Source organism: Myotis myotis, unplaced genomic scaffold (assembly GCF_014108235.1).
Source record: "Myotis myotis isolate mMyoMyo1 unplaced genomic scaffold, mMyoMyo1.p scaffold_m19_p_3, whole genome shotgun sequence".
Classification (NCBI taxonomy): domain Eukaryota; kingdom Metazoa; phylum Chordata; class Mammalia; order Chiroptera; family Vespertilionidae; genus Myotis; species Myotis myotis.
This window is the reverse complement of record NW_023416335.1, coordinates 176004104-176031411: the sequence shown is the minus strand read 5'-3', so window position 1 is coordinate 176031411 and position 27308 is coordinate 176004104. Positions and strand designations below refer to the sequence as shown.

The window sequence follows — 27308 nt, the reverse complement described above, 5'->3', positions numbered from 1 at the left end:
TTACTATTTTTATTTCAATCAGTTAAAATTTTTAAAATTTATTGTACAGAAAAAATGTTATATTGTCAAATAGTTATGTGCTATAAGAAAGTTTATTTTTCCTCTTTAAAAAAGAACTTTAGGTACAGAGATACAGTTCCATGAACTAAAGATTATTTTTCAATTATTAATTTACATTTGTAATAAACACATATCCATTTGAGCATTTAAAGCATTCTTGATTTTTATCAATTGGCAGAATTAAGGAAGTAGATAGTTAAGAACATTAGCATTCCCCTCCATTCCCAGTCCTCTTATCTGGGAAGAATGAACATCAATAGCATGTTAACAGGAACAGGAGTCTAAATGGAAAACAGAAGAAAATGGGTCCCCAAAGACCTAGTATGTATTCATGGCACTTTTTTACATTTTAGAGGGTTTTTACATACATTATATCACTTAACCTCCCTTGTTCTCTAAGTAAAATTATTGTATTATTTTACAGTTAAGGAAAGGGATGCTGGGAAAAATTAAGTAAATAATAGATTATTAAAACACAAAGAAGTATCTCAGAAGTCCTGTGTTCTTTGTTGAAAAAAAAAAATGTTCTTACTGATTTCAGAGAGGAAGAGAGAGAGAGAGAGAGAGAGAAATAGAAACATCAATGATAAGAGAGAATCATTGATTGGCTGCCTCCTGCATGCCCCCTACTGGGGATGGAACCCACATGGGTTCATGGGTTAATGCTCAACCACTGAGCCACAGGGGCCAGGCCCTTGTGTTAGTGTTAAGAAGGCAGATGGTTCCTATAGGTCTATTTTCCCAAACAATATGTGAGTCATTCCACCATCAGCAAATAAATACAAATTAAAGCTTGCATTTTGAATAAGTTATCTTTTTGTTTCCTTGACCAATCCATTCAACTGTGATCTTATAGGAACTATACTGTTCAGTGACAGAAGTAAAATAAACTTGGGAGACATAGTTACTAAGATTTTATTCAATGAAAAACTGTTTCTCCTGCCATACAAAATAATCATAGTGTCTCTGAGAAGCACAGCATTATGCAAAGCAATCCACGATCAACAATACTCAGTGCATAAGACAGATACATATACTCTCTGATCCACTATTCTCAAGCTTTAACCACTACTAAAGATATGAGATGTATAGGGCTAATTTTTGGTTTTACATTTTCTTTTAGTATTTTACTTTAAATTTTGTACAATCTGCTCAAAATTTTCATCATTTGACTACCTTTTAATTCATTTCATTGTTTTAAGTCATATTATATCATGTGCTCAAATTTGCAATTTCATTTCAGAATATACACACCCTGATTTATTTTTTTTAAAGGACTAGCGTTTATGCAAAGATGAGGATTTTTTAAAATATATTTTATTGATTTTTTACAGAGAGGAAGGGAGAAGGATAGAGAGTCAGAAACATTGATGAGAGAGAAACATCGACCAGCTGCCCCCTGCACACCCCCTACTGGGGATGTGCCTGCAACCAAGGTACATGCCCTTGACCAGAATTGAACCTGGGACCTTTCAGTCCGCAGGCTGACGCTCTATCTACTGAGCCAAACCAGTTATGGCCACCCTGACTTATTTATCTGATTCTCATTCCACACATTATTTTATTTTAGGTTAACTATGCTAAGGTCAGATATTTATTTTCTATTTCCTTTTGAGATGAAATAAAAAGAATCCAAAAGAAAAACCTGACTGGGAAAAAATTCAACCATGAAACCTAAATTTCACTGGACTAGAAAATATCCAAAGTAAACTTCATTTCAGGAGTCTGCAACATATTTTCAACCATAATTAGTCTCTGGCATTGCTAAGTGCCTGGTTCCTTCATGTTATAAAATCTGAATCATCATGTTAGTAATTGCACCTGGATGACATTGATTATTTATTCATTTGCTTCTTTAATTGTGTGACATCACCATTAACACCCAGCAAATGTCTTCCCATTTTCTTTTTACAATGCAATCCTTCCGGTCCATTGCAGACCCGCCTTGGAAAAACCCCTCAGCTGAGATTTAGGGAAATGGGATGCACTCTTCATGAGGGGCCAGCCAAATGATCTGACCTCTCACAATGGGTGACCTTCAGCAGGATTCTGAAAGACTCCGCCCAATTGATTTTCTAAGACAATTTAGAGTAAAACCATGCTCTCCAATATCCTCAGGAAATGAGTCATTTTAAATGGCTGACAATTTCCTGATTCCTGAGTATTTACTTCTAGAGGTTGGGAAATGTACTGAATTAACTACTTCTCTGCTTTTTAAAGTTGGAAATGATGAACATAATTTAACCTTTCTCAGAGGCTTGGGGTGATCATGGCAGACTTCGGTTTCTGTGCCAGATGGATGGGAAATTCCTTTGGTGGAGTGGAAAAATAACTCTGTGTGGAAGCAGAAGCCATAGGTGACTTTCTAGCTGTCTGATTTTGAATGCATGTCTGTGCTTTAGTTTGCTTTCTCTGAAACAATAAGGTTAATAACATATTGACCTTCTGTGAGAACAAATCAGCTTTTATGTGAACAATGAGCTAGTGGCTATGAAAATACCCATCATCGTACCTATGACACTGCATCCATTTAAGGTTTGAGGTCAGCTGCAGGACCTCTGGGTGGTTTCACTTGGCTCCCTCCATAGCCCTAATGAACCCATGCCAGGCTGAAGCTGCCAGCTCTCCTTCTCTCATATGGATAACTTAGCCTCCAAAAAATCATTCTCTCCACTGCTGTTCATGGCCTTTGACTTGCTCCCATCAGTCCAAATAACATCCATTATTTCTTCATCGCTAACCCAGTGAACACTCAAGTCATCTTGCATCCATCTGTTTCCCCCATACCATGGGTTCTCAGATGTGAAGGACGGGTGACCTTCTCCATTTGAAGAATGTAGGAATGTTCTTTGTCAAACACTCACTCCGAAGCCTGTCAGTCCTTCACCCTCCGAAGCAAATGGTCCCACAGGCACCAGAGCAATTTCCTCCAAGCCTTTTTGATATGCTCGACACCAAATGGAATTTTAGACACGTGCAATTTTAACAACTGCATCCAAGATTATAAAGGGGATTCAAAGTCCTCTGTGACAGATCAATGCGCTTCTGGAATCCTTACTGTAATCACAGTTCATAGCATGAATAATACTGATTATTGGATCAACTTAGAAAAAAGAGAGTGAGGTGCAGGAAAAGGGTACCATATTCCTAACCAATAACTACCAACCAAGGAGATCATGAGGAGTGGGGAGGAAAGGGGATGCATTTCCCTGACAGGCATGTTAGGAATTGGGGTCACCACTGGTATACAATGGGCAGGAACTAGGAGAATTACACATCTTGCAATGCATAGGATTGTCCTGCATAATGAAGTTGTTTCAACTAAACTGTTGACCACTCTCCCAGTGAGAAACATGGCTTATCTTTATGGAGGTGTCCTCTGAACCTAAGGGGCCTGTGAGAGAGATTTTATGCATTATATTAATTCAGTTTTTCTTTCAACAAACATTCATTGAGTATCTACAATGTGCTAGGCCTTCTGCTAATGGCCCACATTAGAGTGTGACCAATGCAGTAGGAAAAAATGAAGCAAAGAAGGGAAATAGGGTATATTGGGGGTGGCTACACTTTTTTTTAATCCTCATGGGAAGACATGTTTAGAGAGAGGAAAAGGGAGAGAGAGAGAGGGAGAGAGAGAGAGAGAGAGAGAGAGAGAGAGAGAGAGAGAGAGAGAGACCCTCCACACACGCCATGACCAGGATGGATCCCATAGTTCAGGCATGTGACCCAACTGGGAATCGAACCAACAACCTTTCTGTGCACAGAACTACACTTAATCAACTGAGCCACTCTGGCCTGGTGTGGCTGCACTTTTAAGAAGGGTGACCAGGAAGGCCTTATGGAAAATGACATTATGTGAGGAATCCTGAAGGAAGGGAGGGAAGCAGACATTTAGAGAAGAGAAAGTGTTCTGGGAAGAGGAAATGACAAATACAGAGTCCCTGAAATAGGAATGCAATGTGACTGGTGTGTGCCTGACTGGGATGTGTCTGGAGCACTATGTAGCTAGAGTTGAGCGAGCAAGAATAGTAGGAGGCAAGGTCTCAGCAGGAAGGCGGCCAGGACTTGCAGGGGCTTTGAGTTTCCCGATGAATGAGATGGGAGCCAGCAATGTTCTGAGCATGGACTGCTATGAATGGAACATCCCTATGGTTGCTGTGCTGAGAACAGTCTGAAGGGAGTGGGGGCGGGGTGAAAATGCAGAGACCAGAGAATATTACAGTAATCTAGGTGAGAGATGATGGGTACTGCATGTGGACAGAAGTGGTCAGATTTTGGATATATTAATAACATTTACTGAGCTTATTATTGCCAGGTATTTAGACATTGCTTTCAGCCTTTTGTATGAATTGTTTTGTACTATTCCAACCCAGAGGTAGGTAACACCACTATTCTAATTTTAACAGAAAATCTAAATGATTTTCTATATTGACATATAGAAAAATCATAAATTAAGCTGGTGTGTAGTGGATGCTGTCTTGCACCACCCAGAGGCCCTATTCAAGTGTGAGGCACGTGTTCCCTAGCTGCTGACAGCTCACACTTCTTCCCTGGGCATTGCTCTCAGCCTCGAGAGTTGCCTCACTCAAGACTCCCCTCCCTGCCTGGGGGCAGGGGTTAGTTTTAAGGGGGTATAAAGGTTCCAACTCCTGTCCATTCAGGAGGACTCCGAGGGGTTTTCCAGAGCTCCTGTGGGATCGACTGAAGCCTCCTAGTAATTGCACTGCACCTCAACTCTCTCTGCACCTCTTGCTTCCCTGGCTTTCTTACTTGGTGTTTCAGAGAACATTCCTGAATAAACATTCTGCACGCAAAACTCTGCCTCCCATTGTTTCCTGGGGAATCACAAAAGAGACAGGGAGGGCAGTATAAATTATGGAACTTCCATTTGGAAATTTAGTCCATAGTATGTCCACAATGTGACCAAAATTCTGTCTTTTGTCTGAATGAAGTATACTTAATTTCTTCAATTAATGAATAAAACTGTGGGACTTAACATATATATGTGTGTATATGTATATATTTATACTTCTGTAAGTGAAAATACCACACCAGCAGAAGAAAGCATCTCCTTTTCTTCAACCTGGCTAGCAAAGACATTGGAATTTTAATTCTTTCCAGAGACACATGGCAGCTGGTATCCAAGGCCACCTGCCGTCAGTAGAGTTATTTCAAATGTTCACTCAAAACAGGCTGTGTAAAGAAAGACTTTTTACATAAACCCTGATTTTTAAAAGATGCTCAAACCCCACCAGTTTTATAGATAGCATTTTGCAAAGGATTTATAATAAAGTAATCTTATTGATATACTCAGGACATCAGTGAACAGTGGGGCACAGTTTGATTTCTCTAGACTCTAATGATATGGCATTTCTTCAATACTCATTCTTTTATTACTTCCCATTTCCACATACATTTATTGTAGTCTAATGGGATCTCCTTGTCAAGTTCCAGTTACCCACATAGGAGGAAATACAAAGGACGATACCAATGGGCACTACTCTCATGACAAGTCTTTACTTCATGCATTAAAAAATTCCAATAAGAAGTCTATTTTTTCCCATGCATTAACCAGTTAAAAGCAAGTGTAGATTTCTTGTGTCCAGGGGCATTAAAAGCACATTCCTTCCCTTTTAGTTATGCCCATAGAAAAGAACCTGCTCAGGAACTTCAACCCCCTTTGAACATAGTTTTCTCTCCCTTCAGATTTTCTGTTTAAAACATCAATAACAGATATATTAGGAGTGGACAAGGTGGCTCTAAGGGACCCAGGGCTGTCCCAGAACAACTTCAGTACCCCCAGGGCAAGGCATTGCATCTCCCACATGATAGGGTTATGCGGGGGGGGGGGGGGGGGGGGGGGGGGGGATCTTAAAATGGTTTATTGTGTATTTCATGTTGAAAGCATATTTGTGAAAATAAAATAGTTGTCTGAGTGACTGAGGGGATCATAGCCCTTTTATCAGGATGGAATCCTGTACATATGGCTGGTATCCAAGCACCTGGAACACATCAGCAGACCTGGGTGTGGCCAGGCATTATGCTAGTAGGGTGGGAGGAAGACAGCATCTAGGTGAACAAATGTTCAGCAGAATCTGTGGAGAGACCTTCCTGACCCACCTGGACAAAGACAAACTCTACTCTCATTCCTGGCTGCAGGATTCCTGATGATCCATCCATTTTAGCCAACCAGTAATCCAGTCATGTCTGGAATTTAAATACAAGATGAAAAAATAGATTCCATGACTCTATCACCTAGTGCAAACTCTTTTAAAACAGCCTCTAATTATGTCATCAGATTCCCAGATGTTCTCTGTAAAACATATCAGTGGATATCCACAACTTAACTTTCTCTGTAAGCCTGGGCCCTTTTGCTCTGTCGGCTGAGCTGCATGACTGCTAAGAGTCTATTGTGTTTATTAACAAAATTATTCCAGTTGAAGCTTTTATTGCAATTGTACAATATAATAAAATATTTTTCAAACTGATAAAATGTAAATATAAATAAGAGAGTTGCTATTTCCATTAAAACTAAGCAAATACTCTGAAAGTACTTAAAAAAGAGAAGCTGTTCAAAAAATTGCCATTGAGTTAGACATGTGAGATCATTGTAAAAGACTGGAGGAGTATAATTAGAAAATTCTCAAATAGACTTAAAATTTTTATTCCACTTTAAAGTATCGAAACTGATCATCATAGAAGTGAATTATGGGTGTGGTTTTGCAGCTTCTAATCAGCAGACTCTTACTCAGAGGAAAGGACTTGGCTTGACAGTAGTAGATTGGTGAACAGATGTAGATGTGAAATTTTGGGGTACAATATAAAATTTGAGGGCATGCATAAATTGTTTTAAAACTCTTCACCTTTAACAGACCTTTTAAGCTAATCAACAACGCACTGGCCAAGTACACATTCAGTGTCTTCTACACTTCATCCAGGCAGGGCCACCATCTCTCCATTGGGATTTATGGGATGAGGCATTTCGTGGGAGAGCTGAGATATTGGGCAATCTCTAGTCTTTCTATTTCCATAAAATAAGGCGTCATGGCAGAAACCTTCCTCAGGGTAACGCAATGGTCAGAAATCATTGGAGCTACCTGGAACATCCACCATGGGTCTTCTGATTCTCCAGAAAACAGAATCACAAGCCTTACAGAACCCAGACTAGGCACAGACATGAGAGCTGCCCCTCACAGCAAAGCAAAACTAATTCTTGTGTTAGGAAAGGGTCCTGACATTTTTCTTTGATGATGTGGATCTTAATCTGAATCTATAACCTCAGCTGTAGCATTTTCCTGGGGAGATTTCCCTTGTACTCCAGAAATACTTCTACATGGTTAAAAAAAAAATAGAATAAAACTTAAAAGAAGCAGAATAATCATGTGATATAGAATTACCCATCTAATATAGTGCTATTTTTAGAACTGTACGCCAGCGAAAAAGATATTGGTATTGACACAACCCTAATGACTAATTTCACCATTCCCACTGGGATCTACATAGTCAGTACAACAGGAATGAGTAACTGTTGGACCTGATTTCAGATAATATGACCTTCAACCCTGCATCTCTCCTAATCATTCTTTTTCTTGCAGTGTGCAAATATGGAAAACATCAGATACATTGAAGTTGAAACAGAGGTGGAACAGTTGGGAGGGGGAGGAATTCCTGTCTCAGCAACTCCCACAAAGAAATAGCAATATCAAAATAAGGGCTTTCTTCTAGTAATGAACAGTCCTAGTATTTTCATTTTCTAACACACAGTGACAATTTATTTAAATTATAAAACACACACAGCTAGGCTATTGTGGCTTAGCAGTTGAGCACGGACCTAGGAGCCAAGAGGTCACCGATTCCGATTCCTGGTTCAGGTACATGCCTGGGTTGCAGGCTCCATCTCCATTTGGGGGTGTGCAAGAGATAGCCAATGGATGATGTTTCTCTCTCATCAGTGTTTCTACCTTTCTACTCCTCTCCCTTCCTCTGTCTCTAAACACACACACACACACCAAAAAATACCCACATCTGTTGAAAATTCACCACAGAGGTATCCACACAAAAATAATGATACTTTATTTTAGATCAGAAGTATTTTTGAACCTGGTCTGAGAGAGCGAAATGTTTCACTAATTACTATGCGGTATATTTACTGCTTTCACTGTTTTTCCTCATTTCTCAAGGGACATGTTTCTTCCAGAAGCACAGTTGCTGAACATTTATTTTTATTGTTTCATGGGAGAGAAGCCGAAGTACCCAACTGGCTACTATAATTCAGTAAAATCACCTGCCAGAGAATTTACTTAACTTATACCTTTGCCCCAAGCTGTGCTTCAGGGTCTGCGATATTTTCCTGTGCGAACTTGAGAGAAAATAGTCCGTTAGAATAAAACAAATTTAAAAAGATACCGATACACTTCCCTCCAATCAATATTTTTCACACAAACTTACTGCTCTTTTCTTTCCTTCAAGAATGCCAGCTAAAATCTTGAAACGCCAATTGTTAAAGCCAGAACACACTTTATGTGTATCCTTGAAGGAATATGCCTTTTTAAAAAGGACATTTCCTCATTGCCAAAGTGATACATGTTCATTGTAAATATCTGGAGCACAAAAGAAAGTTAAAAAAATCTAAACCATAATCTTACCAGCCCATGATAAGCATCGTAAACATTTGGGTAAACTGCCTTCCAGTGAAAGAATATCATTCCTTAACATTTTAAAAGCTATCTTCTACTCCTTAATAAAAACGTCTATTCCTCAATAAAAAGCTCTGTTACAAGTATTCTTCCAGAACCTAACGTTTCTTGAAATCTTTGGGAAAGTATTTGACAGCGAACTTGATGCGACAGTTGAAAATGCTTGCTCTACTGAATATTAAGTAACAGGTCCTAAAATCTAACAGATGTTGACTGATGAACAACACACTTGAGCAGAACACTGTTCAAAGGGATACTTTTAAAAAATCAGGTCGGTTACTTTAAGAATGACAATTTCAATCTGAGCTTTGAGTCAATCGAGTTGGCGCTTCAGTCAAATATATTTGTTTGGTTTGCATATTTTAAGTATGTCCTAAGATGGAACAGGAACAGAAAATTCGACCAGATGTGAGTCAATCTGTGGGGTCATGGAAAACTCTTCAGGAAGCTTCGGTGAGTCCCCTGGGATTCAGTAAAAGAGAGGATGCACCTTGCTCTATTTTTCCCACAGTTGGAGAGTCTGAGGCTGTGTTAGCTATCACGTCTCCACAGGTTCCAAGATAAATATGTTCATTATCTGGGACCTTTTGGAGAAGACCATTTTGAAATCCAGAGTTGCAATTTTCAAGAGTGCTTAAGAGCATTACAGACTGTTGCTGGTAATTTAGAACTTGAATTTTTAGTTTCTCTTAAAGTCATACATCAAGCCATATTTGGTATACTCAAATGTCTTCATATAAATCCTTTCAGACAGTCGGAAGCCTAGAGTAGGGACAATTCATCAGAATAAATATCCTGAGAACTTACAAGTATATTTTTGACAACCAACTCCAGTTTGCCTGTGTGTGTGTGTGTGTGTGTGTGTGTGTGTGTTCAACTGAGCATCACTTCATTTTGCAATGTGTAGCAGTGAAACTTTTACAAGACAGCATTGAGATAAGAGCAAGGTAGAGTTACCACACTAATAACAGATTTGAACACTGAGTCATCAGACTCAGAATCCAAGGTCTGTACCACTTCCAAGGAGATGTTCATTGTCATGAGAAAGAAACTAACCCCCCACATGCTCAGAGGGGTGAGTGAAATACAGGACCTGAAAGGCACAACAGGTACACCCATATGGTGCATGGTGCTTACTTGAGGGCCGTTCTGTAGTGGTAGATTGCTTCTCTGTTCCGACCTTGATCCTTCAGGAAATTTGCGTAGTTGTAGTGAACCTTGGCATTATGGGGCAGAGTTTGAACTCCAGACCTAGAATTAATTTTTAAAAAAAAGAGCAACAAAGAGTACTGCTTAGGAATGTTGTCCTTCATATCTATCCTATCTAATAAAAGAGAAACATGGTAATTAGCTGTACCTCTGCTACCCTTCCCATTGGCTAATCAGGGTGATATGCAAATTAACTGCCAGCCAAGATGGCGGCCAGCAGACAGGCAGCTTGAAGCGAACATGAGGCTTGCTTGCTTCAGTGACGGAGGACTCCAACGTTCCCCGCCTGCTGCTGCCGGCCTCTGAGCTTGCAGTTCGAAACATTGTTACAAATATAGAAGCTAAACAAAACCCCAGAAACCTGCTTTCAGCCAGCCGGGCTTCAGCCAGCAGGACCACAACATTGTTTCAATTATAGAACAAACGCAGATCTCTGCTTTCAGCTAGCCGGGATCTCAGAGCTGGAGTTAAAACAGTGTTTCGATTATAGAACCCAAACAAACCAGATACCTGCTTTCAGCAGCCGAGGCCTAAGAGCTGGAGCCAAGCCTCAGAGCTAAAGCTGGCCCAGAATAAAAAAAAAAAGAAAAAAAGGAGCAGTTGGGAGCTTCAGTCACCCGCCAGCCTGAAAACAGCCCTCAGCCCCTCACCCAGGCTGGCCAGGCACCCAAGTGGGACCCCCACCCTGATCCAGGACACCCTTCAGGGCAAACCAGCCGGCCCCCACCCATGCACCAGGCCTCTATCCTATATAGTAAAAGGGTAATATGCCTCCCAGCACCGGGATTAGCCGCAACCTCCCCATCGACCCTGCCTTGAGTGTGACAGGGGGCGGTGCCCCAACCCCCCAATCAGCCCTACCCTGAGCGTGACTGAGGGTGGCATCACAACCTCCCGATCTGCCCTGCTCTGTGCATGACACGGGGCGGCGCCCCCAACTCCCCAATGGGCCCTGCTCTGAGCCAGACCAGGGGCTGCACCTAGGGATTGGGCCTGCCCTCTGCCACCCGGGAGCAGGCCTAAGCCAGCAGGTTGTTATCTCCTGAGGGGTCCCAGACTGCGAGAGGGCACAGGCCGGGCTGATGGACCCCCCGCCCCCCGAGTGCATAGTCTATATAATAAAGAGGTAATATGCTAATTTTTCCATTATGGTGTCCCAGTCATGACCAGTCTGTGGGCAGGGCCAGGGGCGGGGACTTCTGCCCCCAGCGCTAATGTCACACTGCCTGCGTGTGTCCCCATTCAGCACTGGTATGACGCTGCGGGGGAAGGGGGGCTGGGCTTGACAGGGAACTCAGGCCATGCCCCCTGCTCCAGCTCTGGGCGGGGAGACCTCAGGCTGCGCCCCTTACCCCAGTTCCAGGCGGGGAGACCTCAGACTGCACCCCCCGCCTGGCACTGGGCCGGGGGACCCCAGGCTGTGCCCCTCAGCCACAGGGCTTGAAGGGCTACCTCAGGCCACACCCCCCACCCAGTGGGTCTTGACAGGGGACCTCAGGCCATGCCCCCCACCCTGGAGCCAGGCTGGGAGACCTCAGACTGTGCCCGCTTCCCCGTTGCCGGGTCAAGGGCTCTCAGGCTGTGCCCCCTGCCCGGTGGGGCTTGACAGGGGCCCTTAGACCACACCCCGCACCTGGCAGGGCTTGTCAGGGACCTCAGGCTGCACCCCCTGCCCCAGCTCTGGGCTGGGGGACCTGAGACTGTGCCCCCCGACCTGGAGAGGCTTGATGGGGGTGGGGCCAGCTGGGTCTAGGTTTCACCCAATGTGGGTGGGGCTGTTCGGGTCTGGTTCTCCTGTGTTTTCCAAGCACATGAAGGAGGTGGGCGGGGGCTTGATCCTAGGGCCTGAGGTATGCCCCAGACTCTGACAGGAGGAAGATTTTATATACATTTTACTAATTTTCTTTCATCTCTGACACTTCTATTATAGAGAAAGGGCAAATAGCAATATTAAAATATCTCTTCTCATTAATTCTCTTTTAATGTGCACAAATTTCATGCACCGGGCCACTAGTATGTATATATATTTGCAAGCCTAATGTGCAAATTGTCCCCTCAGGCAGGAGTTCAACCGACCAGATTGATTGCTCACTATGATATGTGCTGCCCACTAGGGGGCGGCGCGGAATGAAGGAAGGCCCTGCTGGCAGCTGGTAGCCAGGGAAGGGAAGCCCTAGCCAGCAGCTGGAAGCTGCTAGGGACCCTACCCATGCATGAATTTTGTGCACTGGGCCTCTAGTTTTTATATATATTTTTAAACCCTCAGCTGAGGATTTTTTTTATTGATTTTTCGAGAGAAAAGAAGGAAGAGAGAAAGAAACATCTCATCACTGTGAGAAACATCGATAGGCTGCCTCTAATACGAGCCCCAAATAGGGATTGAACCTACAACCCAGGTATGTGCTCTGATTGGGAATCAAACCGACAGCCTTTTGGTATAAGAGATGATGATCCAAAGTACTGAGCCACATGGCCAGGGGGCAGTTCCCTTCATATTCTACTCACAGTTTCATGACCCTGCATTTGAAGTCTCCATTGCACCCTTTAAAGTCAAGTCTTCCACAATTTGTGAATTATATGAGTTAGTAAACATGCTTCGATAGAAAACAATGAAGGCAGTGCATAGTGGCCCACAACTAAACAGTAATGCTAACTGCACCTGAAGCAGTGGTGGCAGGACATGGAGATGGGTGAATGGCTGGAGAACAACCCTGCATGCTCAGGTTAATTCAATTTGCTCCTTCCTTGCTTCTTGCATCCACCTATAGACTTCCTTTAAAAAAACTGAGATTATCTATATTATTCATTATAGGAGGAATGAATGTGGATTGGCCTCCCTACTAAATTTTATTGAAAATGAACATTTATCATGGACTAAGTCTGATATTTTTTAAAATAAATGCCCCACCCATGTAGCTCAGTGGTTGAGCATCTACCCATGCACCAAGAGGACACAGGTTCAATTCCCAGTCAGGGTACATGCCCAGGTTGCGGGCTTGATCCCAAGTAGCGGTTGTGCAGGAGGCAGCTGATCAATAATTTTCTCATCATTGATATTTCTCTCTCTCTCTTCCTCTCCCTTCCTCTGTGAAATCAATAAAATATATTTAAAAAATTTTTTTTAAAAAGGTAGGTAGGATTTTTTGGGGATGAGGGGTGAGGCTGAAAATATGGACCATAAATTCATATCAGGAACAGTTGGCATCCTGATCTACTTCCCTCCCAGCACATCCAGGTGACTTTTTTCAATGATGCTCTCGCTCCCCCAGCAGAAGGCAGTTTACTCTCTGTAAAGGCTGCATCAGAGAGACCCTCACTCAGGAACAACAGGGCCAGTTGAAGTTTTGGGGGAGAACTGCTCCTCAAAGGTAGATTAAGTGAAATCTGTATTCTGAACATTGTGGATCCCCCAGTTCCTTCCCCACGGAAAGCTCTTTGGATGCTGCAGCAGGACTGGTCCCCCAGGGAGGAGCTGGAGGAATCCTCTGCTCTCAGTGGAAAGATTTACAAAGGCTGACCTTCAGCGGGTGCTCCAGGGAAACCATCGTTTCCTTTCCCCACCCTTGTGGTGAGGCCCCCCAGCTGACACACAGAGCTAGGATTTTAACATAATATTTAAAATGAATATTACCCAAGTGAATTTAGTCACAGGGGCATGATCTGGGTTAGTGTGAGAGTAATGGCTTAAAAAAAAATCCAATTTCTTTCCAGGAAAATTTCTGATTTTTCTACCCAGAACTAAACAGTACATGGTAACAGGTTTTATTTATTTATTTATTTATTTATTTATTTATCTATTTATTATTTTTAATATTTTATTGATTTCAGAGAGGAAGGGAGAGGTAGAGAGAAGTAGAGAGAGATAGAAATATCAACGATGAGAGAGAATCATTGATTGGTTGCCTCCTGCACACCCCTTACTGGGGATGAGCCAACAACCTGGGCATGTGCCCTTGACTGAAACTGAACCCATGACCCTTCAGTCCTCAGGCCAATGCTCTATTCACTGAGCCAAACCAGCTAGGGTGGTAACAGGTAGGTTTTAAAGAGAACTTCAATTTCAGCATGAGTATTACTGGCCTATTTACTGGGACAGAGCTTTCCTTGTGTGATCAGCGTAGTTGCTCTAATTTACGTTGCACCAACTGAGGAACAGACAATTAGGCCTCTGGGATCAAGTTCCTGGATGAGATCAGTGCACTGTTCAATGATGGCGAGAGGAAATAATAATATTCATAACAGGCAAGCAGCTGTGGGTGGAGCAACTGAATCCTAACAACACACATTCTCCCATTGTTGTTTTTGACCTTTATATTCTCTTTGTGGTTTTGTTATTGTTGTTGTTGTGTTTTTTCAGCCTCTCATTTTGCAATGAACTTTTTGTTTAAAAAAAAAAAAAAAAGGCAAATAAACAATTGGCCAAGGGCAAAACTTTCCATGTTGCTATCCCTGGGCAGGTTGCTCTTCCCTTGGGGCCAGACTCCTCAGTCTGTTTTCTTGGTGCTGTGATTGAGCACTCACAACTGTTTTAAAGGAAACATACAGCTTTACACATATTCTCTCCACAAGGAAATGTAGTGTCCATAAATCATATGGCTGGGTCCCAAACCCTATTAATAATTACAATAATGATTATGAAAAATCTCCCTTTCAACTCAGGATCTTAATTCATGCACTTTGTATTTCTCCCTCACATCCTTCATTTGCAGAAACTTGAAAAAATAACAGAAATAACAACAAAAAAAAGACCACTTCTATATAGAGTTTATCTCCAAGTTTATAGAGCATCAATTTGTTTTGTTGGCATGACTGAACAATAGGTCAGGAGAACCATCCGCAAATTCCTGATTAGATAATAATCTCTCTCTCTTTTTTTAAAGAGTGGTGTTCAGCCAAAGGTTAACAGGAAAGATTAAGAAGAAATTGTCATTCTCCTCAATTTTGACCTTGCTTTAACCTGAGGCTTCGCAATGCCACGCGTAGTATGGCCAATACTTAAGGAATGCTCATTTTGAATCAAGCACCCATTTCCATGGATGATTTCATTTTATCCCTTCAACAACCTATCAGATGGGTAGTATTAATGTGCTTTCTATATCATGGATGAGGAAATTGAAGCTAAGAGGTAGTAAGACCTCTTTCTAAGGTTAGAGACCTAGTAAGTAGTTGAGCAGAGATTTCAATCAAGTTTAATATATGGTCAGAATCATTTATGAATGGTACCACAAGAGACTAGTAACTTTCGACTTACATGATCACAACATTTATATCATTGGTAAGCAGACTATGGCTGTGTGGACCACAGATACGTCAATGTGCTGTCAATCTATTGTCCTTTTGGTTTCTTTTCTGAGACAAAGGCAGAGTGGAATGGATGCAAAAGAGAATACAAGGCTCACCAAGCCTAAAATATTTACTATCTGGCCCTTTACAAAAATATTTGCCAGCCCTGGTTTACATTATATGTCCTGAAAAGTCAACTGATCTCTATGGCTCAGTAATTCAGAGGGGAGGAAAGAAAAATGTGTTTCCTACATAGGGGGAGGATGATCTAGGCCAGACAATCTTAATTGGTGGTCTATGATCACGTAAACAGTTCATGAATGGGGTTCAGAGGGGGAGAGACAGAAACATTAATGATGAGAGAGAGTCATTGATCGGCTGCCTCTTGCACACCCCACACTGGGGATTGAGCCTACAACTCGGACATGTGCCTTCACTGGGAATCAAACTGTGACGTCCTGGTTCATAGGTCAATGCTCAACCACTGAGCCACGCTGACTGGACTGATTCTTTATATATTGTCAAGAAAAACCACCCCACATAATTAGTGAGGCCTCAATGAGATCATATGTCTTAATGATGCTCAATGGATTTATTGTTTGGAACAGAGGAGAATACTGAAATGGGGCCTCTGCCAAGGACACCAGCTTATGTAGAACCATTGCAAGGTTTTCTTACTCAATTCAGCCACCTCTTTGTTTTCTGGCCATTATGGCTAATTTAGGTTTTTCTCATCCTTCCATACTCAGCTCAGGCCTGCAAGAGAACAGTCCTTGAAGGCCTGGGTTGGTCTTGGTCATCTGCCTGCACTTACAGTGTCTTGCATCTACTTCTGTTTACGGCTTGCTACACTGTATCAAAATATGCTCACACATCTGACACCCATGGCGACTTCTGACTTCTCTACAGTCAATTTCTACCTACCCCCCATCCTAGAATACACTGGATAATAAGAATCTGAAAACCTCACATGGTGTTTACCATATGCCAGACACTGTCTTATGCATATTTCACATACTTTTTTTTTTTTTACACTTCATTCAGGAGATTAACACTATTATGATTCTCAAATTTAAAATGAAGAAATGAAGGCATGGAGTGTTTCAGTATCTTGCCCAAAATCACACAGCTATTAAATGGGGGAACTTGGAGTGGAGCCAGGAAGCTGACCTCCAGACCCCACACTCAACCACTAACCTTGTCTTAAAGTTTCTCTAAGCACATATGTGGAATAAACATACTAAAACATATGTGTTTTAGTAACCAACTATTCACTTACTACATGCTTCCTTGTAAAAGAACAGAAGCTTCTGGATGTAAGGTCAATGAACATTTTGCTTTTCTTTTCTTTTTTATTTAAAACTACTGGCATCAACTGTGGAGGGCTGGAACACTAGCTTATTACTCTTGAAATAAACTGCTGCCTGCCAAAATCCATTCCCCAAGCTGCTCTGATTGAGCAGTAAAAATCATTAGGAGACACAACCACCGTTAGTATTTTTATCCAAGGAAAGGATTTAACACAGGGAAGAACCATTTTTAAGTTTCTCATTAAAGCACTCACTACTGAAAGCAAAAGCAAAAAAAAAAAAAAGAAAAGCCAACAGTTATATTCCTGAACTTCAATGCCCTTGTGTTTGCAGAATGGCCTCAGCCCTGGGTAGTAAGAGGGAACAAGCCTACTGTGGGTAAGAACTGCACTGAAGGTGGAGGGTATGACAGAGACTAAAAAGGATCTGACAACTAAACATGAAAAAAAAATTCTTAAAAAAAAATCAAATCCACACAAAACACCTTACATGGCAGCAGGTCCCTACAGTATCCATTGAAAGAATGATGATGGCAATGATAATGATGACAATGATATAGCAGTAATAAGTAAGCTAATAAGACATACATTCCAGATTAATTTTTCTATTAAAAAGTTAAATTGCTAAGTTGTAGGGTCAGATCTATTATTTTAAAACAGTAGAAGAGTGCAGTGAAAATTTGTCTTGTTTGTTCACTCATTCATTTACTCATTCATTCACTCATTTTTGGCAGCCCAGAGTCTGTGCCCCTCCTACATTTCCTGTGGGGAATTCTCTCCTGTCTCCCTTTGTGAGGTCTCAGTGGAACCCTGAGGTGCTCTGCCCGCCATAACTTGCCTCGGGGAAGTCAGAGGGGCTTCTCTGGCCAGGTCGGTCATCCCAGTGCCCTTGTGAGGACGAGGGGTAGGCATGTGACTTAGGCTCAAGCTCAGCCAGAGGACTTTATTTTCCCAGGACTTGGATGTGAAACAGGAAAATAATGGTGTAAGTTTACCCATTCATTCCTGAGGGTGCACCTGTGCTCAGGACAGACTATCCAGATGCCCGTTCTCTGTTGGCTACATGCCAGGTTCTTCACTGCCCGTCATTCTGGGCACGTTTTTATGCTCTTCCAATATTTACCCTTTTTTTCCAAGTGACCCCCATTCTGTTCCAGTTATTTGCCTCAGAAGAATAAGTGGTGGCTACCAGCTGATCAGGGAACCAAGTGAAAACCATGTTGACTGAACTGGCCGACTGTGTCCTAGGTCAGGATAGGAGACTGGAGAAACACTGTGGGAGGCCACGTGTGGTAGTGAAAGGGGAGCAAAGGTGAAGGTCGCCAACACTACAGCACTAGGGAGACAGACGAAGCCCAGGAGCAGAGTGTGATGAGCTACAGCCCCAAAGGATGTTTATACTTTATGACAAGTTTAGGGCTATATGTTGACATTGTTATATCCAGAAGCAGCTTCCACATGAAAACTTACTGGGAGATAAAACAGTCTTTAATTTCCTCATTCATCATAATGTTTAAAATAAAGCAGCCAGATCACAAATCACAACGTAATATTCTGAAATATTTGAAGAAAACGCATTGCATTTCTCTTCCTTCTTGTCACATGCTTATCTTCCCCATTCACTGGAAAAGATATTAGGCTCCTTTCCTTGTATTTAGATCTCATTTTACAGCCCTGCTCATCATTAAGACCCAAAAACCTTCCCACGAGCCTTATTTTCATAAATTCACTTAGCACGAGCTTCTGCTAAACTTTATATATCCTTTACAAAAATCAAAGTTAAAACAAAAAATAACACCTTCCATTGAAAACTTAATCAAAAAAAATTTCTGGATCAATAAATATTGCTAGACCCATGTTAGCTCATTTGTTTCGAAACAAGTATATAAGCAAAAGAATGAATGGGAAGAGGTCACTCTTATACCATCAAATCATACCTGAAGAGGGACTCTCTTGACAGCCAGATTTCATTCTGCTTTACAGTTTTCCAAGAGAAAAGCAGCAGCAGCAGCACAGTGGACACGGTCAGGGTGGTGGCTCCACATCGATTTAGCCAAGTGCAGAGCTTGCTCAGTCCATGCACAAAAAGGATGCAGTAGCCCATGCTGGAAAACAGGGTAGGGGGGAGGCAGGGTTACTTTGGGGGTGCAATGGCATCCCCCTGAGCATTCCATCGCATATAACTAATTTTCAAATGAAGCTTGTCCTGTGATAGAGAAACAACAAATATAAACACCCCTGTCTTATACAACCTCTACATGTCAGTCCTTTAACAGGCACTCAGGACACTGGCAAGTTCCTTGGCATTAGTGTGGAGATCTAAACTGCCTTGGATCTCAGCAGCCCAGGCCTCATGACAAGCCCCTCATGCATGTTCTTGGGTCCTGAATTGTTGGGGTCCAGCCCCAGCAGGTCCAGGGGTTCCCAACGTTCTACAGTTCCTTGTTTCTTATCTGACCTTTGCCAAAAATCCTGTCTCTATTTAGTTCTGTTGATTTTAATCTTGTCTAGGTTAATCTCTGTGTTCCATTACAAGGGCTATTCCAAGGTTACTGCTCTACTGAAAGGCTACAAGGAAGTGACTGAAGGAGATTATCCTACCCAGTAAAGGTTATGTCCTCCCAGCCTCGCTGCTTGCCTTCCCTGGGACTACCCTGTGTTGGTGGGTCTCTAGGGGTACAGGCTTTGGTGCCTTCCCTGGTGGGCAGACCCCTGGGGATGTAGGCCCAACAAGTCCCAAATTTACTGCCAACAGTCTTAGTCCAAGTCCTTCATACATGGTATTTCTGTAACACTAGGGGGTTAACTCCCGGGAAAAATCCCTACGTGGGGAAACAACCTTTCTCAGGGAGGTGCTCCTGTTTAAAACACATAGTGCTAGGAGGGGGAGCAAATATATGCCATATACGACAGGTCCCTTGAAACATAAGCTATGCAGATGTTTCTTCCCTGCAGCAACTGTGTCAAGCAGCAAGGGTGGACTGGCTTCCGGCAAATTCCCCCATTTTTATTTTTTAAATGACAGCGGGTGTAAATCGGCGGCCACCTCTCAGATTGGGTTGTTTAAGACTCGGAAGAAGACTTGTTTGTGACTTTGCCAACAGGTCAGTCCGAGGCTTAATCCTATATCGGCTCCCCACACTGAATGGACTCTTTGACCCTTGACCCCTCATGTTACTGGCATTGTGCGGCACTGCTGGCACCATGTGTCCAAATGTGGACTCTAGGCTACAGCAAGTCCCATCACAGCTTTGTGGGAGACAGTCCCCAGGAGCTCCCTGAGAGGGAAGGATGCTGTACACCGAGGCCATTGGTCTCTCTCTCCAGAGATGTGACCCCTAGTATGTCTCCACTCTGGCCAGTCAAGTCCTTACATTGAAGGAAAATCTACCCACAGGCCAACTCCTGAGCCTCATAGTTTGGAGCTTATCACAGACAAGCTGTATGGATAGGATTCTCTTGCTGAGGCTGGCTTGGTTTCCAAATAGACATGAAGAGTCCCTTACGTTATGAGAGTAGAATTTCAGCATGCTGAAATCATGTCGCTAAACACCTTTGACTTGGACAGAACATGGTTCCTAACATCATCTACGCACCCACAGGGATGCTGCTTGTGTGCTGACTGGCCTCAGAAAAACACAAGCATTGAGTTGTACACATTATTGCTGTGTGCACTTCAGTCAAAATTCACTTCATTCTAAAGATTATAACAACAGATTATTACAGAATTTTTAAAGAACAAAGCAAGCTTGTGTAAAGAAATCCTACATTAGTCAGACTACTAATGCTACAAGAAGCCCCAAAATTGGTAGAGCGCACTCACTTGTTCAATGATTTATTCATTCTCTCTCTATTATGTGACTGGCAATATGCTGAGCACTAAAAATACAACTGTGAACAAAACAGAGGCCTCGCCCTCAAAGAACTCCAGCCTATGAAGGAGGTTGGCTTTCTAAAAGGAAACACCTGAATATTCTCATTTCTCACACACCTCCTTTAAAAGAAACACCTCTCTACTTTCCTCCTCTTTGCCTTTCTAAATGTCTGTGCTTTGGTGTCAAGGGCAGATGAGCAAGAGAGAAGCATTTGAAGTTCCTCACTTGGAGGCCCTGGAATCAATTCAAGTTAGAGCTCCAATTCCATACTTCAACTCCCAGACATTCACTGGTCCAGCTCCCTAAAGTTTTAGGGTCCACTTTTTGGCCAAAGGGAGTCACCACCCCACTCACCACTGGGGAGGATGGTTTGAGCCAAGGAGGCCCATGGCCTGATCCCTCATCCCAGTCACTAAATTTGATTGCCACAAGTACCTTGTAGAGCCTTGTAAATGCCAGATATGATCACTAGTGCAAAACAAAACAACAAAAAATAAAAACAAAAACCCTCTTCACTGCCTTGGATAGAGTGTTGGCCAGCAGACTGAAGGGTCAAGGGCAAATGCTGGAGTTGCAGGCTTGATCCCCAGTAGGGGGCATGTAGGAGGCAGCTAATCAGTGATTCTCTCTCATCATTGATGTTTCTCTCTCCCCCTCTCCCTTCCTCTCTGAGATCAATAAAAATATATGCTAAAAAAAAAAATCCTCTTCACACTTCCACAACGCCCTATGTTTGGCCATAAAGGTATTCCGATTTTTCTAAAAACCTCCTGTTTTTGTACAAATGACCACCCTGATGCCATCATATGAAGGCTTCTGTTCATGAGGCTGCTTGCCATTTACTCTTGTGGCCCCAGTCCAATCCCAAATCCTGACCAAGCAGGCTGTTTCTCTGGCCATACGAAGGCCTTCTGGGCTCCACTCTTTCATTCATCAGGCATTTAACAGACACTAATTATGTACCTGACACTGACAGGCACCAAGAACATACCAGTGAATAGGACAGACAATAATTTTTATTCTTGTGAAACTCACATGGGTGGGGAAGGACAGCTGGTAAGCAAATAAAACAAAGAGTACGCACACAGAAAGTAATATGCTGTGTTGGGTGGAGAAAAAGTCAGCAGGAAAGAGAACAAGGGAGTCCAAGGTGGGGTGGAGGTTGGGATTTAATATGCGGGCTCAGGGAAGGCCTCGGTGAAAAGATGACCTGTGAACAAAGTTCTGAAACGAGACGGGGGCGGGACACCCGCAGACACATCAGCAAGGGCAGCTGCCTTCTCACCCTGGCTTTCACAAAGAGCAGGGAAAGGTGAACTGACCTGCTGCATGAGGTCACAGAGCTCGTACAGATTCCAGAGCCCATGCTTCCTCACACCTAACACACAGCTTCACCTACTTCCTTCCCAACTGCTCGACTCATGAAATCTTAATTGCTGTCTTCTGCCTCTGTGTAGGAAACAGAGCAGCGGGAAAGAAAAGCACTGAGATTCCAATAGCCCCAGGGCAATGCCAACAAATGGCCGAAGACAAGGAGCAGCAAAGGTCGCACATATAAGCAAATATAATTAGCTATCTTATGTTTATATATTTGCTAAATGCTTCCTATTTGCCAGGCACTGTGCTAAGTACTTTATATGGGACCAGGACAGTACTGGCTTTACATATAGTGGGGCCTTGACTTACGAGTGTCCCGACTAACGAGTTTTTCGAGATACGAGCTGTCTCTTGGCCGATTTTTTGCTTTGAGTTGCGAGCTAAAATTCGGGTTACGAGCCTGCTTCAGATACCCCACCGCTCGTTGGCTCAGCGAACATCACAGTGAACGCCACAACATCAGCCCAGCATCACGTGTCTCACTCGTTCACTTTTTGATTTGACATACGAGTAATTTGAGTTACGAGCTCCGTCATGGAACGGATTAAACTCGTAAGTCAAGGCCCCACTGTATTATCTACTAACTTAAACTTAATCCTCCGTAGCTTCCATTTCATAAATGAGGAAACTAAAGGCAGGAAATGCACAGAGTTGGTATTCCAGGTAGAAACAGATGTCTCTATACCAGACTCCTCTAAATAGAGTAATGTCCTAAGGCCCCCAGGCCACTATTAGTTGCAACAGAACAAAAGCGTTCTGGTACAGGCTTTGCGTTTGGGGGTTTGCAGTGAGGAAAAGAAATTCACTAGAGAATAAAGAGTCTGGAACTACATCTTCTGTGCCACTCTCCAGTTCTGTGGCCACAGGAGACTTGCTCAAGCTCATGAGGCCTTATTTGTTTATATTACTAGGGCTTCATATTGCCTGTGTTAAAGGCAGCTTAGCCTGGCCGTTGTGGGGACAGGTTGGGCTGTGCTGATTCCCTGTTCAGTCATCTTCCTATTGGATTTGCTAAAATAAGTTGTTACCAAAAAAAAAATTCTCTGCTGATTTTAGTATCTGGTAAAACTTCGATTCACTCTTAAGTGATCATCACTCTCCTCCAGCAACTTGGAAGAAGCAAATGCATAGCTGTCTCATCAGAAGGGTCCCCAATATCAGTAACAGAGGTAGTGTTTCTTCAGAGGTAAGATTTCTCAATTTGCCAGGTGAAAACAGGTACTGCAGTATTGTTTTAGTAGCAACCTATGTAGGATTTAAAAATTCCACTTCAAATTGATAGGTATGATTTGAAGATAGTTCTCAAAATTGAAAATGAACGAGAGTCATCTTTTCTCTAATTTCCCATATTTAGTCTGCCCGTACATTGATTTTATTTATTTGTTAATCCTCACCTAAGGATATTTTTCCATTGACTTTTAGAAAGAGTGGAAGGGAGGGGGAGAGATAGAGAGAAACATCAATGTGAGAGAGACACATCGATTAGTTACCTCCCACATGTGTCCAAATCCAGGCCAGGGATCAAGCCTGCGACCGAGGTACTTGCCCTTGACCAGAATTGAACCCGGGACCCTTCAGTCCTCGGGCGGATGCTCTATCCACTAAGCAAAACTGGCTAGGGCTGTCCATACATTTAGGTTCTATACAATTCAAATGGCATCTCTTTCTAAGAGTAGGGCAATTTATTTATCTTTTTTCCCCCTGAAATACATGTAATTTTCCGTGGTTTCAATTATTCTTGATCAGTTCTATCCACGATATTGTTGCTGCCTTCACTTACTCCTGTCTGTTCTTTTCCTGTCTCCACTTATTCATGTTTTAAGTAGCTTAGGAATTTGCTCTTTGGCACCAAAGTGAATAAATCACCCTTAATCTGGCATATGAATGGATATCCAAGCACATTCTATGACTTTATTTGAATGCTCTCAATAACTATTTCTGCTTCATTGGTTCTAAATGATGTTAGGCCTTTTAAACATTCTAATGTGGTTTTTATAAAATACAAAAAAAGGTAACCAGAAAAGTGTATGCTTCTCTTGAGGTAAGAATAAGAGATCAAAATTCCTGTGAAAGAATGATTTAAGCCCCAAACTCTCCTGCCTATTAAAAAAGGACATTGATAAAATGGCATTTATCATCAGAAGAAAGGATTATTCCTTTTTTTTTTTTTTTTTTTGTGGTAAAGCTTTGACCATAAAGCCATGCAGTGCTGAACAGACAGCCTACGTCTGTTCCTTTTATCCACAGCTTTGGAGTGAAAGGAAGTGCAAGTGAGAGGAAGGTGGAATTTTCCGTCTTCTCTAGCTTAGGATGGAGGGATGTGAGGTATACATGGCTTGTTCATTATTAGACATAAAGATGGGAGATGAAAGAGCATTGCTGGTCTGACTCATTCTGGGCCTATCTTGTAACATGGACAAATCGGCCCCCTGGGACTTAGGGGACTCACCCAGTCTCCAGTGAGGGTGGGCGTTACTTTTGTGGTGTTCATGAATGAGATTCTAAGGCCAAGAGTGGGCTCTATAATAACTTAAAATATTTAATGAGTAGGAAGGTCACCTTCCTCAGAAGGATCAGCTCTTTACTTCATTTTCCTAATGTTTGGTAAAGTCTTTGAGACAACACAGAAGGTCAGCATAAAGATAATGACCTATATTTTCTGGGATGCCACTGAACACATTGTGTGTATGTTTTCCTGAAAGTTCTGGTACCGATGATGTGGAAATGGCTGTTTCTTGTCAAGGTCAATAATGGGAAGAGGGTCATGCAGAGCAAATTCTTGTGTATCTAAAAGTCTTGGAACATGTTCTTCACCATCATCCAAGCCAATGTGTAGGTTCATTAAATGCAACAAGCATAATCCAGAGCCCTGACACCCTCCAAGGGGTGCCAGCAGCATCTGCCAAATTCTCTGTGGCCTCCCAGGAAGATTTGGGCAACTCTTTGTCCACTTCTCTACCATTCTCCACTGAGATGGGGTGGCTGATCATTGTGGGTAAAATCTTTTCCAGAAGAAGCCCCCATTTTCACAGAAAACTGTCAATATTTACAACAGCTCTATTGGAGTCATTAGAACTCTCTAAGCTCACAGCATAGAAGTTTCCCCACCTCAGCTTTAATTTCTGACTCAGCCACGACCATCTCAGTTGCACAATTTTAGGTAACAATGGAATCCATCCATCTGCATAAGTAAAGCAGCTCCCCTCTGGTGTTAGTTACAATGATGGCTGTAAAGAATATTGGGATTCATTAGAGTGATAATGTCTCACACACACACACAAAAAAAATCCTGAGTTTCCTCTGATTTCAGCCTTTCAAAATCTGTATTAAACTCTCAGGTTTGGCATGGCTGGCGTGGCTCAAAGGTTGACTGTCAATCTACGAACCAGGAGGTTACAATTCGATTCCCATTCAGGGCATATGACCAGGTTGTGGGCTCCATCCCCAGTGTGGGGAGTGCAGGAGACAGCTGATCACTGACTCTCTCTCATCACTGATGTTTCTCTCTCTCCCCCTCTCCCGTCCTCTCTGAAATCAATAAATATATATTTTTTAAAAACCAAAACCCAAAACAACAAAAACCCTCTCATGTTTATGCTCAGAGCTGTAGACCTGGCCCAGTTACCTGACCTGTTTACCAGCCCCCAGGACCACCTCTACAGGGCGGGAGAGCACCTCCACCTCCCTGTCACATGGATCTCTGGAGGAGGAGTGGCCTGATTGAGCACAGTGATGAAAGGGATACGAATACAGGAGATGCTGGGCAGTAAAGGGAAATCTTCGGAAAATGATGACACATCTCCAACACTGTAATGCATAGCTGCAGGAACGTGAAGGGAAGAGGACAGCGCCTTTCTAATGAAGACTGGTTTACTGAAATTGATTTTGGATGACTCTGCACCAAGTGTGCACAATGCAGCAGAATCCAAATTGCTTTTGAGAGGCAGGCACTTGCTCTTGGTAATATTGATGTTTTCTTCATATTCCGTACATTTATTTTAATCCAAGTCAGTTTATTCCTAGCACAAAAAGGGCAGAGACACCACTTTGTCTTTTTTAGAGAAAATGAAATAAAGTCAGAGAAAGGTCTATTTGAGCACGGGAAGAGCAGGTGTTTGGAGGACACACTCACCTGGGTGAAAGGAACCCCTTGTTTTAAATAAGATATTCCACACATGGTTGATGACAATATTATGGACTTCCATAATGTTCACCTAAGGGTCTCTTTCAAAAACATAAAATCTAGCCTCCTATTTATCACAAATTGTTCTCTTGCATCTGGACTAGAAATGTGTGTTGCACATGCAATTTTTGTCACCCAGACCCTAGAAGGTTTAGATCACGCTACTCTTGGAAGTATCAAGTCCTGATTACCAAATGGAATTGTGCTATAAGTACTTTAACTAAATCCACATTTCCTCCTTCCTTTTCAATTGAGCAGAACACTAAGAAGTCACTGTTGCAGAAGCAATGTAGTCTGGAAGGTGCGAGATATGTTGGTAGGCAAGGATCTGCTTCCCAGCTTTGCCTCTCACTAGCTATGTCACCTGGTCACCCGGAGCAAGTCACTTCACTTCTCAGGCCCACGCCTTCTCTTTGTAAAATAGGAATACTGGTGTCAGCTACCCCAACCGATGTGATCATAATACTTGATATTTACTGACCATGTACAATACAAAACACTTTCTAGGTTTTATGAGGGATCATCTCATTTAATGCTCACAATATCTCACTGAGTTGGGTGCTATTACTTTCACTGCATACAGATAAGGAAACGGAGGCTTAGGAAACACATGCTCATGTTTAAGCCAGAATTCCAACACAGGTGCTCTGGCGTCAGGGCCATGCTGTCAACCACCGCCTACAGCGTGAATTAATTGATATAATGAATACCACATGCTTAGCATAGTGCTGACATATAATAAAGATTCCATAAAAGTTTTGCTACAATGAGTGTTAAAATAGTATTAATATTTCAAAGAATATTATGACCTGTTAAATGTTTAGAGAGAAAGATGCCTTTTTATTAATAAGCAGCTATTAAATTAATGGGGAAAAACTGAGATTCACTTATTTTTGTAGCCTCAGATTCCAGAACAGTATGCCTAGCAATGATGCTTTGTGAATATCTGTTAAATGAAAACTAAATATCGACTCCACTCGGATTAATAGGTATTTACAGAGAACACCTGACTGAAGCCACTTTCAACTGGTCTAAGCGAAAACATATCGAGAATAGACACTGATGTCCCCTTTAGCCCTTCATATTTCTTATTATTGGCAAGGCCTCATAGCCTGTTATCATAAGGCCATAGAGAATACAAAATATTTGTGTTGTATTTTTGTCCTTATCGAATAGTATTTACCAAGAAAGAACCTCCTTCCAAAATTGTGCTAAAGACACATAAAAAAACTTAAGGGATGCTCTCTCCTGAACCAAGTCAAAACCAGATGCTCCAAAGCCTTAAGAACGCTGTCAGGTACGTGGTTTGGGCAGAA

General features: G+C 42.3%; 1 protein-coding gene across 5 annotated transcripts in view; it reads right to left on the bottom strand.

Moving 5' to 3' along the window:
- The window catches only part of TMTC1 (transmembrane O-mannosyltransferase targeting cadherins 1), a 238146-nt gene that overhangs the window by 60116 nt on the left and 150722 nt on the right, over positions 1–27308 (bottom strand). For 4 of the 5 annotated variants that reach the window (XM_036299240.1, XM_036299241.1, XM_036299238.1 and 1 more), the window contains 2 exons: positions 18495–18662; positions 9894–10007 (listed from right to left, as the gene is read on the bottom strand). In XM_036299240.1, the coding sequence (XP_036155133.1) occupies positions 9894–10007; positions 18495–18662 (282 nt within the window). The remainder of the gene's footprint in view (positions 1–9893; positions 10008–18494; positions 18663–27308) is intronic. The other variant, XM_036299239.1, reaches the window with a different exon arrangement.